The 20976-nt window shown below is 43.2% G+C and overlaps 1 protein-coding gene across 3 annotated transcripts in view; it reads right to left on the bottom strand.

The window, feature by feature from the left end:
- Nucleotides 1-20976, bottom strand: part of MYOF (myoferlin) — a 99471-nt gene that overhangs the window by 36382 nt on the left and 42113 nt on the right. For 2 of the 3 annotated variants that reach the window (XM_079976530.1, XM_079976532.1), the window contains 15 exons: nt 20731-20799; nt 20593-20636; nt 19361-19443; nt 17663-17701; nt 14514-14638; nt 13479-13595; nt 12750-12927; nt 12295-12419; nt 10832-10938; nt 10367-10559; nt 8274-8426; nt 5803-5934; nt 5084-5247; nt 1431-1545; nt 594-699 (listed from right to left, as the gene is read on the bottom strand). In XM_079976530.1, coding sequence (XP_079832656.1) covers nt 594-699; nt 1431-1545; nt 5084-5247; nt 5803-5934; nt 8274-8426; nt 10367-10559; nt 10832-10938; nt 12295-12419; nt 12750-12927; nt 13479-13595; nt 14514-14638; nt 17663-17701; nt 19361-19443; nt 20593-20636; nt 20731-20799 — 1750 coding nt within the window. The remainder of the gene's footprint in view (nt 1-593; nt 700-1430; nt 1546-5083; nt 5248-5802; nt 5935-8273; nt 8427-10366; nt 10560-10831; nt 10939-12294; nt 12420-12749; nt 12928-13478; nt 13596-14513; nt 14639-17662; nt 17702-19360; nt 19444-20592; nt 20637-20730; nt 20800-20976) is intronic. The other variant, XM_079976531.1, reaches the window with a different exon arrangement.

Genomic DNA, 20976 nt, shown 5'->3' with positions numbered 1-20976 from the left:
GGATTTTGACTCAGTGACCAATATGGTAGCAGATTTATCAAATTTGTAGCTCTGACAAGCCAAACCACACTAATTCACTACCCCTAATTATTCAAATAACTTATTGTATCATGCTTCTTAACCTTGGTGTAGTTCCTTGGTGTAATTCTATGAAAAAAAATCACCATTTACCCCCATCAGTTCATCTGTGTCTTGTACATTTCCTAGAGGTTATACTGTTTTTCTGAATATTTTGATTAGACTAAAAATCACACAAAAACTAATGTAACTTATTTCTTTGGGGTACAGTGGTGTACATACTGAATAAGCAAAACCAAATGTGTATTGATGCCCAAATGTGTATTGATGTTTGTGAATGCCTATGGGTCACACTGTAGGACTTCTGATTTGTCCCTAATAGCTGGCACTTCACCCCATGCCATCATGCCAACTCTCCTCCAATTTAAACAGATTTTGCCATGCAGCATGTAGAGGTCTGCATTTTGAGGAACAGAAGTTCAAAGAACAATTTGGAATGCAGAAACAGTTGCCTGGTGCTAGTCCACGGATTAAGAATCTGACACGAGAGGTATTCTGTCCATTCTAACCCTTACCTTTTTCATCCACTGCTCGGTTTATATCATATATCCAAGCATCATCCTCCCACATCCAACCTGGAGGACAGGTTATTTCACCTGGTGGTGGTGCTTTTTCTCCATTCTTTGAAACAGAAAAGGCAACACACACTTACACACTCCAAGACAGTGATACCAATACTTAAAAAGTAGTAATGACTACACATAACACACATCTAAACTTAATAGGATTTCACACACACACAAAAATCAAAACAAAATTTTTGGACAACCTTTAAGACTAAAATCCAGTCCACAAAAACTGATGTGGGAATATATGTAAATGGTACAAGACTTTTTGTTGTTTTGGAGGCATGAGATCAACAAAAGTTGACCCTCAAAAGTAGCCTTGTTGTTTTTACTCTAGGCCTGCACAACTTGGGGCCCACCAAGCCAAATGCCGCACACCAGCCATGAATTTTGGTCTGTCTGGTGCTGGCAATGTCTGTTATTCCAATCCCAGGCATGAATCTAACACAGAAACTATATAGAGCCCCTGATGGGTGCTTAGTAGGCTGGCTTTGGTTTGGTGGATCAAAAGGTTGTACCTGTTTTACTGAAATGATGCCGTCCTCTGTAGGAAGTGGGAAGATGCTATAAAATTGTATTTCCACTTCCACTTTGTATGATCAGTTCACTCCATTGCCTGCTTTAAATTTAGCGGCATGCATTCTGTTTTTATACTGCAATTTGGATTTTAAGTATATTTTGCTGTGAAAACTAACAATCTGCCTTAACTTACATGCATTGCAGCTGTAACCCAAAGAGAGGTTATTGAAATTAAACACATTGGCTCATCAAAAGCGTGATCCTCACCACATCTGTAAAAGCGTCTTCAGCTGCTTTCCATTCTCCTCCAGGATAGCGGCTTTCATTTTGATACACTTCATCAGCAAACTCAGTGTGACCAGCATCTGCTTCCGTCAGCAAGCTGTGAAACCAGAAGCAGACCTTCCAACTATTGTTAGGTGCCAAAAGACGTTCACTGGACACATTGCACTGACAGAATCATGCTGTGCCCACCTGTCAAAGTGACTCAAAGGGGTTCGGGAATTCAGGATCTGACCTATCTGCTAGATCCATTTCCCAGAGTCCCACAACCACTTAGGAACCACTTATCCACGAGCAGCTGCCACAGAGCTAGAAGAACATTCAAACAAGCCACGTGGTCCCATGTGGGTATGTGCCATGTGATCAAACCTTTTAATTTTTCTTCCAGCTGCCAGGATTTGAAGCCAGTTTGACACCCTGATTAAGTGAGAACTTTTACATAGCTCTGACTGCAGTCAACATTGCTGCCAATGAAATGCTTACAGGTTAATGCAGGGAGAGGCAAAAATTGTTTCCAGGAAGGGAGCAAAAGGCAGCATGTGCTCTTGTGGCTTATTCATGGTGGCTTATCATAGTTAAGAGCATATTTGCAGCTAGGAATGGAAGGACCTGCCAATTAAAGGTGTGGGGGGACTTACTGGTTTGTGTGTTCTTGTTTTTATTGTGTATTTTGTGTTTTTATTTTTTATGTTGTGAATCACCCTGAGATCTGTGTATGAAGGGCTGTATCCAAACTTAATGAATAGTAATAAATAATAATTTTGGTTCTCCCATTTTCTCGTATTTTTTCTAGTCCTAAATTCAGTTCCCAACATTTGGCAGCAATTTGCAATTTTCTTGTTCAACATTTTAGTGTGAATTTCTCCTGAGAAACACCTTTTAAAATGCACTTTGTCTAACGTATGCTCTTTTGCAAGCACTTTCCCCTTATATAATGCATTGTGTATGGCATTTTCACAAATATCTTTATTTTTATGCACATTTTCCTCCAATATCTGCATTTTTGTAAACACTGGTTAGTTGGAGAACTGTAGTGCAGAAGTTGAATGTGTGTGCATATGTGTGTTTCAGAAAGTGGGGGTTTGACAGATTCAGTTTTAATTGCATATTGAATCAAATTTCTCCTTTGTTTGTAGCCAATGAAAACCCTAACATAGTTTTTTCATTTTACAGTCTTGATCCATTGGGCTGTGTTAGAGGAGAGCTTTAGGAGAAGAGGCTGACAGATCTAACACCCTTGTAGGCCACATCTGGGTATTTTAAATAATAATAATAATCCTAATTTTTATTGGGACCACAACATGTGGTGAGGAGGGGAGGTTTAATCCTTAACTTCTCAGCTGTAATCCCACTGGAAACAAGCCCTCATGCTGCAATTAGAATAGGGTGTCTGTGGAATCTGTATTAGGATTTTCTATTGTTAATTGCAGCACAGCTAATTGCTAAGCACAACAATTAACACAACATATAGTCAGGTCCACAGTTTACCAGGGTGGCAGTCATGGAGAAAGTGGACTGTGTTGGAGTCTACCTAAGGGCGTTAGCTAATTGGGGTTGCCAATGTGACCCGGTCCAATGCTAACCACTCCGGTAAAGACTTTATTTGGGGGGAAAGGATGTTTCTCTGCATGGCTGGACTTGGTCCAAACCACGTTGACAGTTTGTAAATAGTCTCACTAGGTAGGAATCAGTGGCAACATTTTAAAATATTTTGAAATCACGAAGCTATTCCAAAGTGCTGAAATGCATAGTTGCAATCTGGAAACTATTATTCCTTTCCTGTCTCCTAGGGATCGTCTAGATAAAGAAATGGAGGAAGAAGGCAATTAAGCAGGCTGCCAGGAATAATTTGTGGCACTGAATTTACAATGAGCTATAAATGATCTGCAGCCAGTACTGTAAACTGTTTCTTCCATGGTACAGTGGATCACATTATTCCATAAAGCACATTATCACTGATGTAGCACACTCTTATTAATATATGCCTTTGAAACACACAAAATAAACACATATATGCAATGTTATAAAAAATACTACTACAACAGAGGAAAACACCTCATACAAAAGATACTCAGCTATTTATAGTGGGGATCAAAAAGAGGCTACAACTGTTCTATACTGCCATCTGTTGGCCAAAATACAGTTTGTAGATTATTTTCCGCCCATTGAAAGGCTGCTTCTTATTACCTCAACCTGTCTTTCCATGAGGCTTCCCTTTCCTTTGAAATAGCATTTGAGAGGCACTTCAATGCGAATGAACATTCCGGACACCATGGATTTCCCAAATTGTGCCACGAATTGGATTGGAGCAAATTTCACCTCAGATAGGGAAAGCATCTTAAGGCTGTAATCTTGCACTCCAATCGCCACCATCCCCATAATGGTTTATTACAGATGATTTATTCTTTATGCCTCAGAGGTTCAAATCCCTGCTCAGCCACAGAGTATCACCGTGTCATCTTAGCCTAGTCGCCATTCCTAATTTGCAGGGTAAGGTAAAGGTAAAGGTACCCCTGCCCGTACGGGCCAGTCTTGACAGACTCTGGGGTTGTGCGCCCATCTCACTTAAGAGGCCAGGGGCCAGCGCTGTCCGGAGACACTTCCGGGTCACGTGGCCAGCGTGACATCGCTGCTCTGGCGAGCCAGAGCCACACACGGAAACGCCGTTTACCTTCCCGCTGGTAAGCGGTCCCTATTTATCTACTTGCACCCGGAGGTGCTTTCGAACTGCTAGGTTGGCAGGCGCTGGGACCGAGCAGCGGGAGCGCACCCCACCGCAGGGATTCGAACCGCCGATCTTTCGATCGGCAAGCCCTAGGCGCTGAGGCTTTAACCCACAGCGCCACCTGCGTCCCCAATTTGCAGGGTAGTTGTGAGCATAAAAGAGAGGAACGATGAGCTCCTTGAAATTTGGGGGGTGGGATATTATTAATAAATATTTTGCTCCAAGCACTAATTAGAGCTTGATTACCACAAGGTCATTGAGAAAGCCTCGCATATCAAAGCTACTTCCAACCTGACAAGTAACCACTGCGTCAGAAAAGCATGTATTCTGTATGGAGCAGGCATAGGCAAACTTAGCCCTCCAGATGCGTTGAGACTACAATTCCCACCATTCCTGACCACTGGTCCTGTTAGCTAGGCATCATGGGAGTTGTAGTCCCAAAACATCTGGAGGGCCAAGTTTGCCTATGCCTGGTATGGAGCATAGTTTGAGTGTGCTTTACACTTTGTTTAAAGAGGAAGGGTGGGACACAACCAGGAAGTATGAAACATCTGTCCAGACTAACTGTGTAAAAGCTTGTTAAAATGCTGTTCCTCTTTTTTAAATGGACTATAAAATAGTGAAACATCCTGTAATGTAGCACAGACTGCCTTGCCTCCCAAAAGATGTCATTAAAGTTATATTAACGAAATTACCAGCGTGGACATATCCAAAGACAGGACTGACTCCACTGTTACTCATGACAACTATAAACATCTTCACTTGGGAGTTCCTAATGGAGCTGTTTTGTACTGAAACTTGGCATTTTATTGCCTCCCTCTCTTTTAGCAAGAGTTTTGAAATTTCCTTAGTGGGAAATTACATAAGCCCCTCCCTTTGTCTTATTTTAGAGGAATCCAAACAAAAAACTGACCTTCTTTCAGGATCAATGAACCAGTCGTCTTTCCAGTCCCATCCTTTGGGAGGCAGAAAGTACTCTCTTTTCAGTTTTATTTTTCCTGTGACATCGGAAAACTTGTGGCGGCCAACAAGTCCGGAAGTTCCCCACTTCCCAAACATAAGTGCCTGGTTTTCATACTGTCGAGAAAGTAAAATAAAATAAAAAATAAAGCAACTGCACGGACTGCAGAAAAATGTTTTATAAATTAAATATCTATCTCCCTGACAGTATATGAAGCCTTCTGCTCAGTTAGACAACTGATTCCTCTGGGTCAGCACTGCCTACACCAGGCTAACATTTTTTTTGGCACATTTGAAATTTTGAGAGAGTGCCTTTAACATAGTCTGAAAATGCTAATTACGGCACCAAAGGAACAACAGGTGTTAAAAGTGATACAAAAGTCTCTTCTCTTTGACGGGACTGCTCATGTACATCTGATCTGGCATCTGAGGACACAAACCCTTGGGACGCTCTCCTCTGCACACACCTGTGAAATGAGTGGGAGCTGCACCAGCACAATTGAAATGGGTGCGCTTTTTGCATGACTCCCATTCATTTCAATGGTGCTTGTGCAGGAGAACTTCCTGGTGGACTGTACCATTACAATTCTTTGGGGAAAATGCAATAAAAATAAATAAATAAATTCAAATCCCTGGGACCTTATCTTAAATAGTAATCTTTACTGCACATACCATTTCAGCAAAGACGCTAAATGTTCCTTCTGCGAAGCTATTAAACTTTTTTTCTACTGCACTCAAGCCAAGCCAAAAACTAATTCGCAACTGTGCGGGTATTTTGTTGCCGTTGTTTTTGTCCTGTGGATACTAAACAAAACACACACATATACAAAAGCGGTTACTTTCCGATGTGTCAGAAGGACTAACAAAAGATATACAATAGAAATATTTGTAGTCTGTGCCCCAGTGACAGCTTATTGACATGTATGTGCCTGGCCAACATTTTCCTGTGCCAGAGGTTACTTCATAATGGTAGGAAAACTTAAGGTGTTGAAAACTCAGCAGCGTACCCAAACCAACTTTTAAATAGAGCAGTTTCCCTACATTTAGGAGACAATCACAGCCAGATTGTTAATTCTTTTCCTGTTATTCCGTTCTTGGCTCTTATCTAACAATGTGTTTACTCCTGCCTATTTCTGAGAACTTGGCAGTACCAATCGTTAGTATTTCCTCACCATAAGTGGTCTGAAAAGCAGTTGTGTGATGTGATGTTTGCATGAGTGTATCCACCACTACAGATAGCAGAGAAGCATTTCCCGCTCTCCAAATTACAATTGTAGGCACGCTTTAATCTTACCCTGGACTTTTAGAATGTGGAGTGTCAAAAGGCCCTTTCAGAGGAGCCACACCTCGTGTATCCAAGTGGGTTGCTTTTCTGAGAGGGAGCCCTGACTACAAGAGGTCAACCCCCAAAGAAATGACTCACACAAAGGTGGGCAGCCATATGTGGGGATGCCCCAGCTCTGGATTTCCTGCACCGGGCAGGAGGTTGGAACAGATAAGCCTATTCTGTGACTCTGTGCAGAGCTACAGCAGGCAGTCTTCATGAGAGGAGATAGGAATGAATGAAGGCAGTGCCAGTTAATGAGGCACAACATGGTGCCAGAAGGATAGGAGCATTTCTAACCTTATTGTTCAGCATGGGGAGGTGGTGAGTGATGCAGACACGACCATGCAAGCATATGGCCACTGACCCTAATGACATTGGCAGCCTGTGCCCATGCCAGGATGACTAGCAACAATTTATTACTTATACCCTGCCCATCTGGCTGGGCCTCCCCAGCCACTCTGGGCAGCTCCCGACAGAATATTAAAAATATGATAAAACATCAAACATCAAAAACTTCCCTAAACAGGACTCAGCAACTGTTGTTTGCACAGCACTGGCAGTGGCTGTCTTATACACATGCACTTCTACCACTGTCTTTCCCAGTGATGGAAGCCAAAGGCAGGAAGCCCTCTTTCCTCTGTTTTGCTATGCTGCACAGGTTTCACCTGGCAAACCGCTTCAACGGCCACCTCTGACTGAATCATCAAGTCCCACCTGAGGCAAAGACACTATGTGTTTACCCACCTCAGCAAAGCCGGGGTGGAAAAAACCAGTCCTCCTGAATACAGGCAGAGACCATTTTGCATAGGGGTTCCGTTCTTGACCCCGTATGCAGATGGGGTATGCAGTGTGCATAAACCACCCCGCCCTGTCCTGCCTCCCCTCCTCTGGGTTCGAAAGGACCTGCACACTGGCGATTGCACATCAATTGGATGCACCTAAAATGGTCGCTGCCTGGAGTCAAAACCAGGGGTAACAGAGCTTGGGAAAGCTCCAGGTCGGTGGCAGCCCTGAAGTCCTCCGACCTCTGTTTGTTGTTTAGTCATTTAGTCATGTCCGACTCTTCGTGACCCCATGGACCAGAGCATGGACCTGTCTTCCACTGCCTCCCGCAGTTTGGTCAAACTCATGCTGGTAGCTTCGAGAACACTGTCCAACCATCTCGTCCTCTGTCATCCCTTTCTCCTTGTGCCCCCAATCTTTCCCAACATCAGGGTCTTTTCCAGGGAGTCTTTTCTTCTTATAAGGTGGCCAAAGTATTGGAGCCTCAGCTTCAGGACCTGCCCTTCCAGTGAGCACTCAGGGCTGATTTCCTTCAGAATGGAGAGGTTTGATCTTCTTGCAGTCCATGGGACTCTCAAGAGTCTCCTCCAGCACCATAATACAAAAGCATCAATTCTTCGGCACCCTGTCCCAATGAGCACAGCATTTCTGCCACCAGCGGAATGCAACTGCCTCTGCCTCCTGCCCACCACTGGTGAAAACACACAGAGGAGACACAAGCAGGCCCCTTCCTTGATAGATGAGAGCCTTTGGACTCTGAAGCCTCTGTTTATTTATTTTATTTATCACGATCCATTTGGTTATTGCAAATTAAGAGGAAATAGATCTGTACACAGTTTGTGTGCATGTACATGGAAAGCATAAATTTATTTCAGTGTTATGCTTTCAAGCATCTCTGCCAGGACTACTGTATTTCCAGTAGCAGCATTCTGTACCAGGCTGACTCTGAAAAGGACTGAACTCCAGGCAACAGATTTGAACAAGCACTGGAGACCTAACCACGTTGGGCAGACAAGTGTTTGGCTTAGGTTACCTTTAAGAAGACGGTCCGGGACTTCCCACAAAATTTCCCAGATGCCCCAGGAATTGTGGAATATAAAACCTCATGGGCAGGAATGCGAGCATAGGCAAGCCTCTTCTCCCCCCGGATCATCCAAACGATCACGTCAGGCATGCTGTTCTGTGGCTGTTGTTTTGCAATGAGAGGAGAAATGAGACAAAGTTTCCTATTAAAGGCATTTGTAGACTCACATTTAAGGGGGAAGGGGAAGGCACTACAGATAATTTGTTCTAAAGAATTATATCACATTATACAGTAACAAAAAGATACGGCAGGCCAGCAGGCATTCTGGTATGCTTCATATATTGCCCAAGTTTGTTATTGAGTATGCACTCAAAAGGGAGTTACAGCCAATCCCAGGTCTCTGACGTGGGTGGCTGTATTAAACATGTAAAACAACAGGCAAAAACATTCTGATACACAAGTGTTTCTGTCTTCAGCACAACCATATGCTATATGGGAATAGAATATGGAGAATGTAATATTTTTATTTCTAGACCATGACACCTGAGTCACAGAATACCTTGTACCTACACTGTTATTCTTCTGGTAAGTTGCCCTGGGAATACAATTCCACAAGCAGCTACCACCTCCAAAAAGTCTCTTTCCTGTCACTACCAGTCACATCTCAAATACCAGGTGTCTCACGCAGATCCTCTAAAGGTGACCTCAGTACGGCCTAGTTTTCATGTAATGCTAAACCATGGTTTAATAAATTATGGTTTGTCAATTCACGGTTTGTTGGGCCATCTAAACCCTGACCAGCACTTTGACTGTGGTTTGCTTACTAACAAGACATCATGGCTTGTTGTTTACTTACAAACCTTGGTTTGTTTTAACTATGGTTTGGCATTGCCTATGACTCCTTCCTTTTTTCTTGAATTACTTCTTGCAGTAACTCCTGATCAGAGGGTGAAGAGGCACATTTGCAAGGTAAGAAGACCTTTGAAAAGCTTTGTGCTTCCTTCCTATTATGGTGCTGGGGTAGGACAAGAGCGCTGATGTGGGAGGCAAAATTGCTTTGGTTTTTCTCCACAAAGCCACTCCCGAATTTAGGAGGGGGGGGAGTGTTGCGGGCTCACGACCCCGCCCACACTCTCGCGGGGCTGAGTGCAGCCCCGCAGGATCAGGGGATTCCCATTACTATTCATCTCCTGCAGCGTCAGCCAATCGGCTGGCGGCAGGGGCGGGCCGAGCTAGGGGCACTTAAGGTCGGGGCAGCCCCTGGCTCGCCCCTTTCCCTCCTCTACAGCAGCTGCGATTTCCCACCCACCCACCCTCTAGGTTTGCATTCGGACTTTGCTATGGGCTTCGGCTGGTCGCCGCAAGGGGCCTGGTAGGAGTTTTTCCATTTGGCTAATTGGCTGGAATTTTGAAGCCACTTGGTTTTTTCGCCTACCTCGTAGCAATGTCACAACTCCTTGGTCTTGGCGGTTAGCCATTGGCCGGGGTATTGTCATGCAAATGAGATCGGGGGGAGGAACGCCATCACCTCCCCCAAATCTTGAATGTTAGTTCATTAAAGGACTCCGAGGGGCGTCGCCTCGTCCGAAACCTACGGAGGCTAGGGCCTAAAGCGCGCTCCCGAGCGGTAACCCCTCGGGGAGCGCCTAGGGATGTGCATCTCGGGGGCTCCCCCTGCTGGTGTTTAACCCTTCCTGGTTAGACCGGATAGTCTGTTAGGGCCAATGCCTAAGCCAATACCGCTCTTACCTGTAATCAATAAAGTTGTGGCCATTTTTCGCCCATTAACCTAAATTTCTGGTGTCCGGTGTCTTTATTTACTCCATCTGGGAGGGGGCGGGAATAGCCACGCAATACAATATTGAAGCTAGCACTGTAGTGGGGAGCAGAAACACTGGGCACTGCTGGTTTGCCTGCCTGAATGTGTGAGTTTGCTTTGGCTTGCCTGCTGGAGCCTGTCCGCCTCCTGCCTGTATGAGTGATAAGCATGTGGCCTCTATGTACCTGTCTGCCTGTTTGTGTACTAGCAATGCCCACCACTGGCATGAAACCCTCAGAAGAAGAAGAAAAAGTTAGCCCATTATCAATGCAGAGAGAACAACCTCTTCAGATAGTAGTATTAATTTTTCCAGCCAATCCTCAATTTCTGTCAGTGTGGCCTTGATATCTGTGGCTTCGCTCCTCATTTTCAGAGCTGCCTCCTGAATCTGTCTGATCGATTTCTCCCGCAGTTTGTAGATCTGTGTATCAAGGACTGTGACATTGTGTTTGCCTTGCTGGCTTGGGAATTCCATGCTGAAAGAAGAAATGAGTAGGCTTTCTTAGTAACAAACATACCAATCAACCAACAGTTTGTGGGAACGGCTGTGAAACCTGACGTCAGTTTTCAAATAACATCACAAACATTGGTGTGTAAGGCACCATGGTCCCAAAGAGACTCTGGCTCAGGAGTTTTGCTCTCTCCCTGAGGAACTGGGGCACTTCTTAAGCAGAAGGAATCAATCTCTGTAAGCAGCACTACTGAATTTCTGGGCAGTTGTGAAGAGGGAAGATACAGGGCAACTCACCTCAAGTCCTCCATAAGCTCATCTATTAGCTTCAGCCACGTTTCAGTCAACTGGTTTTCCGAAACCTTTGCTTGTATTCCTGATTTTAAGGCTGTCAGGTTTGCTTGCTGTGGATTTAAGGAGTTGGGTAAGTCCATATGTGCTACTCATTTGCAGCCTTTTTCCCCAGTGAGATTCTCTTATCGGTGTTACAGAAAACTATTTGTAAAGCACACCAAACACATAGTCGGATCCAGATTTAGACATATTCAGAGCTGACCCACTGAAATCAATGGGGCTTAAGCTAGCCATTGTGACTAACTTAAGTCTCATTTGTTGCTTATTTTCATTTTCAAATACTTATGTACAGTCATAACTCGGGTTGAATGTGCTTCGGGTTGAGCACGTTCGAGTTGCACTCTGCGGCAACCTGGAAGTAACGGAGCGTGATACTTCCGGGTTTCGCCGCTTGCGCATGCGCAGACGCTCAAAATGACGTCACGCTCATGCGCAGAAGCGGCAAAACGCGACCCGCGCATGAACGGACATGCCGTCGCTTGTTACGTTCGCTTCAGGATGCGAACGGGGCTCCGGAATGGATCCCGTTCGCATCCCGAGGTACCACTGTACCGTATTCATAATACCAGAGTGGTTCACAAAATTCACATTAAAACTATACCAAATACCTTTGGAATGGTTTTGTTCTGTTTTCATGCTGGTATAAGAATTTATACTGCTGTGACTGTTGTTATAATTGTCTTTGCTGTAGGAAAATTGTGGAGAAGTCCACACCGATAATTTCTTTAAAACTTTCAGTAAGGTTAAAAACTTGTATTAAAGGTATGGGGGGGGGGTTATTCAGCTGACATCAAGCCTGACCTCATGGCATGTGCCAGGCAAGCCTCCCAAGAGAGAGAATTCCACAAATGGGGAGCCACTTTCCAGAAGGACCTTACCCAGGTATCTGCTCACTGCACCTCAGATAATGGGGACACCTGGAAAATGGCTTGTGATGATGTACTTATCAGATCAACAGTCCCAGCATATGCCTGTTAATACAGTGCCATATGTGGAGAAAGGTGATCCATTGAGTGCCCTCATTCCATGCTATAATGGACTTAAAAGTCATGAACCAGCTCTCTGAATTGGGCCTGGAAATGGACCAGGAACCAGTGCAACGTATGAAGCATCAGCATAATATGCTCATAATGTCCAGGCCCAGTTAACAGCCTTGCAGCTGTATTTTATGCAGCTTACATCACAAAAAACAACAACGTTTCTTGCATTTTTCACTGGACGAGACTGAAATTCTGCCTGCTGTGAAACCAGAAGCCCACTTTCTACCACAGTTTTTATTACATTGTTGAATGTAAGAATACAAATCCAAGAAGAAGCTTTATAGCTTACTTACTTATTTTATATACAGCCACAACAATATTGTATATATGAATTATGGGAAAGAGAAACAGTTGTGATTAACTTACCAGTTTTTCCACTATGGCAAGAAGAAGGTTCAAAGGGTCCAGTCTATGACTTATATCCTCCCAATATGAAGTAAGTGTCACCACTGGCTTCGTGTTTGCCCATGGCAGGTAGTAATAGAAGTTTCCTGGAGTGAAATAAGCACATTATTTGGGGGAATATGTCCTCTTACAAAAATATATACAGTATAGCTGTTGGATTTCAACAATCTTTATTCACATTATTTCAACCAAGACTGGGCAAGCTATTTTTCTGCCTAAGGTGGAAAATGCAAATGAATATCTCAGGTTATTAGATATATATATATCTAAAAATAAATAACTAATAACCTGATGCCCTACAATGGCACCCAAAATCTGCCTCACTCTGCCTAATTGTAAGTACAGATTTCAAAGTTACAGCCCCCACCCACCCAAATACGTCTTTATTGCTAGTTTTGTGCAGAAGTAATACTCACCATCAAATACAGCCCGACTGTACTGAGTTGTTGATGCCAGCGGTTTGCAGGTGGTATCAAATTTATTGCCATAGTTCCCTATGCTGACTTCAAATTGGATGGCTTCGCCAATATCTTGCAACATGGTGGCAGAATGGAACACGGCGCTGAGGCTGTACTTTCTTCTCCGTTGATATTTCTGTAGGTTCAAACAAGAACAGTGGTTTAACAAACAGTGGTTTAATTTTTGAAGCAAAACCCCACCTAAAATACATATAGGGGCACACACACACACACATTTACCAGTGTGGAGAAACATTAAATGTCAAACGAAACCACACATTTTAAATGATTTGCTGGCTACCAATACAGTGGAACCTCGGGTTGCGAACGTGATCCATGTGGGAGGCACGTTCGCAACCCGCAGTGCCACGTCTGCGCATGCACGGGTTGCGATTCTGCGCATGTGCGAGCATCGAAACCTGGAAGTAACACGTTCCGGCACTTCCAGGTTTGGCGCGGTGCACAACCCGAAAACACATAACCTGAAGTGTCTGTAACCCTAGGTACCATTTATGTGGAAAATAAATGCAAAATGAGGCATAGTATTCTTTTCTGCCCACTCCAAAGATATGTCTAGGGGTGTGATTCGCCTAACCACCTTATGAGATCGTGTGGTGGGCCTTGCCCAAAAGGAGCAAGATTGAAATATTTCATATTTCACATATTGGGGAACAAAACAGCACTTACCTCAACCACTAGTACATCATCACTGGGTATCATTTCAATCTTTTTAGAAAGGGGTTTGCTGTCAAGCAGTGTGGTTAGTTCAACCAGGATCCGGCCTCTGTAAGATACCCCCTCTCCCTGAAACACAAACGCGATACTTCAATCTATAGTACGTAAGCTGCAAAGCTAGTATATTCTTTTAAACTGTGAGTATCATCTCCATCCTCCAATTTGCATGCTTTATCACATCTCACAAATAGGCTCCCCCCGACATAATTTAAGTCAACAATCCCAGTTTTTCTACTGAAACTAATAAACATGGGTCATTGGATACAATTTTATAATATTGATCCTGAGCGTATTTGTTTATTTGTTTGATTACATCATTTGAAGATCCCTGGGTGGGTTACAAATAAGTTCAGTTAAAAGCAATAAGGTCATTAAAGTAAGTAAAACAGAACCACTTCTTCTCAGGCAGCTGGAATTGGGCCAATTAACTGCTTGGCAGGAAGGGGTGGGAAGATTGAATCCAGGCTGTTTTCGTGCCCTCCAAACAGTTGATTGATGTAATTCCAGCTTCCTTTACAGACCTAAGCACGCACAATCTTAGCTGCTGGGGAGAGAGGCAAGCAGCAATTTGTGTGAGAATCTCCCAATCCTGTTTCTGAATGCCTAGGCCCATAGATGGACTAGACTTTGCAAAATGTGCATGTTACAAAGGGCCACAGTGGTTTTTGGTACCAGAGAAATAACAATATTTTATTTTTAGCACCAATACAATTTGCACGTTATGTTTGAAGACTACAAACTGTGTTTTGAGAGTGGGTACTATTGTTGCTTGAAAATGACATCACCAAATCAAATTCTTTTAAAAGGTACACATTATTTTATACATGTGATGGAGCATTTAAAAGGACAACTGGTGAAGGAGTCATAACACTATATTCTCAACGGTGAACTCCCTGCCAACATTCTTTCTCCTGCCATTGTGTGGAAGCAAGAGAACAGCAAAAGGCAGATATCTTGACTAAGAGATATTCCAAAAGATAAACAAACCTTTCCAGAATTTAGATCATCATACGGATCTGGGAATCCAGTATATTCTCTTGGACTTCCATAAAGGTTTAGATAACAAGGCCCAAATGTTGGTAAGAAGCCCACTTCCGTCTCTCCGGTATTTACTGATAAGCAAACATCATGATTAAAACATGATTAAAACACCTTAAGAGGGTGTGAACATTAACTCTGGATGCAGCAAACTAAAATGTTAAATGTTAGTTGTTAGTCAAATAAGAACATTTTATTCTATGGGTATAAAGAAAGTCCAAGTGCCGGGAATATCTCTCAATAGATTAACCATGACCCATAAACTCTTTGTGACTGGGCCATCTCTAATCCACGGTGACTAACCTGTGGTTCTCTACATGTTGTTGGACTCCAAATACCCTCAGTCCCAGCTATGCTGGGAATTGTAGTCCAGCAACATCCTGAGGCCACAGCTTCCCCACCCGCTCCTCTGGGGTGCACTGGGGTAAGGAACTGCCTGTCCCCAGGAAAATCTAGGCTCCCAAACAGGAACAGTGCAAAAATTTGGCTTCCTGCAAAAGAGCAGTGAGTGAGCAGGATATATGGCAAGACATGTTTGTGGATACACAAGGATGTCTCCATACACTTCAATGAAAGGAGCCCACTGCACATGACAGTGTCGGGAGAGCTCTGGGTCAGAGCGGTGATGCATAAATTTGAATTTAGTCAAAACTTTATGGGAAAAGAACCCCATAGAATAAACTGGCTGTGCTACCTTCATGCTAAGAGACCTTCATTTATTCAAAAGAACCATAGCACTGAGAAATATGTGTCCTGTATTAACATCTTTTTTCAGGAGCCAAAGGAAGGCGATGTAAGCACAGGAGAGAACTACAGGCACAACCAGAGCTCTGACAGCTGTTATTATCAGCGTAGATTCCTCTGCAGAAAGAAACATCCAGAAAATACTCCAGCTATACTCATAGTTCTCTCATCACTGTGCTTTTCTCTCTTCTTTAGCTCCTGATCATAAACGTTAATGCATGACTGCTTTCCGCACATTAATAAAACTGAAAGGAGATATTAGTCACACATTCTGTTTAAACCACTGTTACAGTCACAGGTGAAAGGTTAGCGTAGATCAGTACACTGTTGTAATAAATGAATTATTTAATTGCATCAGATATTGCAGCAGAAGACTAGTAGAATCAGTTGCTGTTAAATGCTGGGCACAAATATCCAAACCAACTCATAGCCCCCTAGAAACACAACCACAGCTGCTCTCCAAACTGCAGAGTGAGAGCAGTCTACGAAGAAGTGAGATTCAGAACTCTTCCTTTTTTTGCATTTAGGGTGGGCAGATGCAAAGGAGGTTGGGGCTCCTGTAGTCACTAGTTGTGCAGAAGCAGGAAGTTCAGCAGGTGTCATTTGCCACAATATAATCTCCTATGTTTGCCATGATAAAATCCTTATTGTACATCACTAATAAAAGTGCAGGTGCACCCTCCTGTATTTCACCCAACCATCTTATTCACATTATTTCTGTAGTAGTGTAGAATTAGAAGTGTGAATCACTCTCATCCCACAATTCTTTGTAATGTGAAAAAAATATAATCTTCTCTCCAAGTAAATGTGCTGATGTCAGGCAAATATAAAGTTACACGCTTTTTTATATATTAAAAAACATAATTCCTTTTTTAAAGTATTCACTGATCAGGCAAAGGTTTCTTAGAAAATTTCACAGTATAATTACTGTTGCATAATTAAATTTTCAGGGCAATTCAGCACAGAAATGTGAAATCATTTTCTTTTTAACTGTGCTGCTAATAAATCTGTACTTGTCAGAGCTGCCCCTAGGTCCCAGCTCACAGAGGACCAACGCGAGGCTGTCGTTATGTACAAAAGTCTTTATTGAGTTTAAGTTTCCATTTCAAAGCCGCCGCGCGCAGCTCTACGTCTTAACCCTAGACCGGCGAAGTACCGTCTGAGTCTCCTCCCCTATGACACCAGTTTAAGATCCTAGCCCTGCTCCACCTTTTACGCTGCTCTCTCCTCCTCTGGGTCCTCCTGCCCGCTGGGGCATTGCCCTTTCTGGACTCTTCCGACGCTGAGTCGCTTAGCTCCTCCCCCTCCCTCCGGCGGGCTTTAGGACCCGGTTCCCAATCCTCATTCTCTGCTGTCCCGCGCTCCTGTACATTTGAACTTGCCTCTCGCACCAACCCAGTGACCTTCCTCCTGACCGTTACACTACTTCTGTCACTGCTTCCCTCTTCCGGGATACTGGCCGGATCTGACCTCCCCTCCGTTGTCTGACTCTCCGATGGAGGTATGGTCAGCCCTGCCTTATCTTCTCTCCCTGGTGGGGAATGCACTGGCCCCGATCCTTGGGACTCTTCCCCCCCACTCTGCTCTGGTGGGGAAGCTGGTCCTGATTTCCAACTACTGCTCTGGGAGTCCCTGCTGCCCCCTTGCTCCTGGGGCGTTCCCCTTGGGAACCCCCTACCCCTGGCCACTGGCGCCCCCTTCTGTGAATCTTCTGATTCGCTGGAGAGGCTCATGGAATCCCTCGGTCCACTGTCCTCTTCTCCTACGCTCCCCTCGGATTCTTCCCCTTCGCTCTCCATCTCCTCTCTTCCCTGTGCCTCTGCTCCTGAACCCCTGACAGCACTACATATTTTTAAATACTGGATGAGAAAACAAAGTGATTTTATGGGTACCTTTCAGAGGCAGATCTTAAATATTGCATCTGTTTTTATGAAAAGCTTTTTAATCTTTGAGAAATCAGGCACAGAATTTGAGGCAAATGTATACTGCCTGTGATAGTTTTCATAGATAAAATCTGTTTATGTGCTCTCATTAAACACAGCAAGCCATTAATGGCCCAAACCACCAAGCACTGTCTCCAAAGCTCCTGCATATATCTTTAGTACTACAAGTTGGGGTATAGAATAAATTAAACAATTGCATGCAAAAATATACAGTAAAGCCATGCAAAAGTCAAAGAAAATCTCATGCAATCGTGATCCAATGCCCAAACTGTTAAAAATTATCATCATAAGTATCATCACAGCTGCTAACATTAATGCAAGTGTATGGGTTACACATTTGGGTTTAAAAGGAAATATTAGTTTGCGGAAAGGGCAAGAATTTGCATTGAACTCCAATATATGATTATGAACCTTCATATGATGAAGCCCCAGCTCCCGAAGATGAAAACTCTATAGATTATAAAAGACAACACATTATTTGGTATGTAGTACTGTACAGATAATGTACAACATATAAAACATTTAAATCAAAGTGAATCTGGAGTCTTGCTCTAAAAAATAAGGTATGTCCTGATCCTAAGTCTTGCTTCTAAATCACATAAGTACTTAGGATGGGTTGTGCCGACAGCTTTGCCGGTATCAACCTCACAAAATAAGAAATTATAGCAGCATTTTACGGCTATTATGCGGGCATCACAGGATGACAGACAAGTGCAAACATTTAAGGTCACAGGTGCCACTCTCATGCAGTCCTCAAAGGAACTAGTCCTCAAAGCTAAATCAGCTTCAGAAGAAAATATAGCACCCCATAGTGGTAAGGAAACTCAAGATAGCGCATGGTATGCATAGACCTATAGCAACCAGTTTTCATTTTTCAACAATAGTGTACTGCACACTCATTATGAAGGATATAATGGATTGGTCTAAGAGAGACACCTCCAAGGAATAGTAACTGTTCTTCCAAAATGTGGGAAATTTCACTGGGGGAGGAGGAAGGCCAACCAACTTTCATCAGGGCAACAACATCTATGGTGGGAAGCTAACCACCAAGACCACACTATTCCTGAAATATTCCCTGTGGAGAGAAAATGACTACTCCAGGGGTCAGCAACCTTTTTCAGCCATGAGCTGTCCCTCAGACCATGTGGTGGGCTGGACTATTTTTTTTGGGGGGAAAATGAACGAATTCCTATGCCCCACAAATAACTCAGTGATGCATTTTAAATAAAAGCACACATTCTACTCATGCTGATTCCCGGACCGTCCGCAGGCCTGAGTGAGAAGGCGAATGGGCCGCATCTGGCCCCCGGGCCTTAGGTTGCCTACCCCTGGACTACTCTAGGCAAGCGTTACATGCAGACTCATATGGCACTTTGTACCAATCAGGTAGCAGGACGTATGAATAGGAATGTCAGAAGGAACTGAGTTGCTGCTTACCAGGAGGAGGTGGGACAAAGGAGCAGGGAGGTCAGTGCTGTGCAGGTATATCAGCAGGAGCATCAGATTGGCTCTGCTGATGTGTCTGCACAGCACCCAACCTTCCTAGAGCCTGGTCTCTCCCCCCTCCCGGCAAGTGGTCCTTCAGTATACCTGAAGGAGCGTCTCCATCCCCATCGTTCTGCCTGGACACTGAGGTCCAGTGCAGAGGGTCTTTTGGCGGTTCCCTCCCTGCAAGAAGTGAGGTTACAGGGAACCAGGCAGAGGGCCTTCTCGGTTGTGGCACCCGCCCTGTGGAATGCCCTCCCATTAGATGTTAAGGAAATAAACTACCTGACTTTTAGAAAACATCTGAAGGCAGCTCTGTTTAGGGAAGTTTTTAATATTTGATGTTTTATCATGTTTTTAATATGTTGGGAGCTACCCAGAGTGGCTGGGAAGGCCCAGCCAGATGGGTGGGGCATAAGTAATAAATTATTATTATTATTATTATTATTATTATTATGCCAGGAGGCTTGGTATGTGACGCCACCGCTCCTCTCCAACGGCTCCGTACATTGAACCTGAGTGAAGAAATACTATTTCTTACATTGTCCTTCCTTCTTCTTTCTTCTGTTTTGAACTTACAGGTGCTCCTTTGAAGAAACAACATTGGAAGAGAAACTAGCTTACCTTCAACTTCTCCCCCTGAAGCAGCAATTCTGGAGAGGCTCAAGTATGTGGTGCCTACAACATCATTTCTGGTGAGGCGATCCCTTCATGAAATGATGTAATCGTCAGTATTCATTTTAAATATTCAGATGTGGGTGTGGTCTTAAGCATATAAAATTGTAGTACTATATAGGTCCTGTTTTAACCATGTTCTGTATTGAAAATTGTATATTTATCACTAATACTACCATTATTATTTATTGCATTTGTAAAGAAACACACACACACACACACATAAATCAGTCAGTTTCAAGTTCTCTCAGTTTCTCATTTTTCAATGTTAAGGTCAGTTTACCACATTTCTGCAAAAATACCCCCCCCCCCCCCAAAAAAAACCACCTCCTCACAAAATCTTTTGGCACTTTAGTACAAATTCCTCCATTTTTATATACTTTTGCAAGCACTTTCCCCAGATATCATGCATTTTGTATGTTATTTTAATAAAAAAAACACATTTTTATGCACGTTTCCCTAATATATGCATTTTAGTACACTTTTTTTTTGGCTGGAGAACTGCATCACAGAATTAGGAGAAATCACTGTGTCTCGATTCACATTTCGTTTCAAGAAGTATGAATTAGGTAGACTTGCACTAAAATACAGGCTGAACCAAATTTCTCCCCATCCCTAAGCCCAGGGAGCTAAGCTAAGGTTAGGAGAAGACAACACACAGGGTTATCCTATGGCTGCTACACTCACCTATACGTCCGTGACAGGATTTCAGTTCCACCAGTAGCCATCAGATGGCACAACGCGCACTACTCAATTGTTAAAGGATGTACACATATCTTTTAGCACCTTATAGAAAGACTATGTGCCTGTATTACCCCCTGCCTTGACAGCTGACAACCCTGACAGCAGTAAGCCTAATGGACATAATTATCCATGAAACAATTCTAATGATCTCTATAATCTTTATAATGGTTCAAGCTGAGTAGCTAATGAATGAGAACTCGTGGGAATTTTAAACAGACAGGCCTGTCATGCTCCATAACAGCGGCAATTATTAAGAACACCAAGCTATAACCAACTTCATTACAAATAATCTGAGCACCGCCCTGCAAAGAGCACTTAATTAATTCTGCGATAGCTTGTGCGTCACAAGTCACCAACGTATGTTAAAACCTTTTTGTTTTGAAGCATTGTCATTGTTGCTTCGCATGCAACTCTATAAACAACAAAGGAAAACTCACCAGTCGTACACCACCAGTCTTATTTTTTCACACATCGAAGGGAACTAGAAAAAAAGAAGACTGTACTAATTAACCAAAGTCTTATTTCTAAATAAAAAAACAACATTGTAATAGTTTTTTGTACAGCAACAAACTAACCTTGATCTGAAGATTAACAAGTTGATTCCACACTGGGTTAGCATTTTTTTCAATTATATTTGTGCAAACCTGGAAAAAAAAATCCCCATATGAAAGTTATGAACAGTTCTATGTCTAGGAATAGCTTTTATTCAGACATAAAGAAGATTAACAAATGCTCACAAAATATAATGGGTGCTCCGCATAGTAACTGTCGGTATACAGTCGTACCTTGGTTTTTGAGCAGCTTAGTTCACAAACAACTTG

This window comes from Podarcis cretensis (assembly GCF_951804945.1).
Source record: "Podarcis cretensis genome assembly, chromosome: 5".
NCBI lineage: Eukaryota > Metazoa > Chordata > Lepidosauria > Squamata > Lacertidae > Podarcis > Podarcis cretensis.
This window is presented reverse-complemented; position numbering and strand designations above follow the sequence as displayed.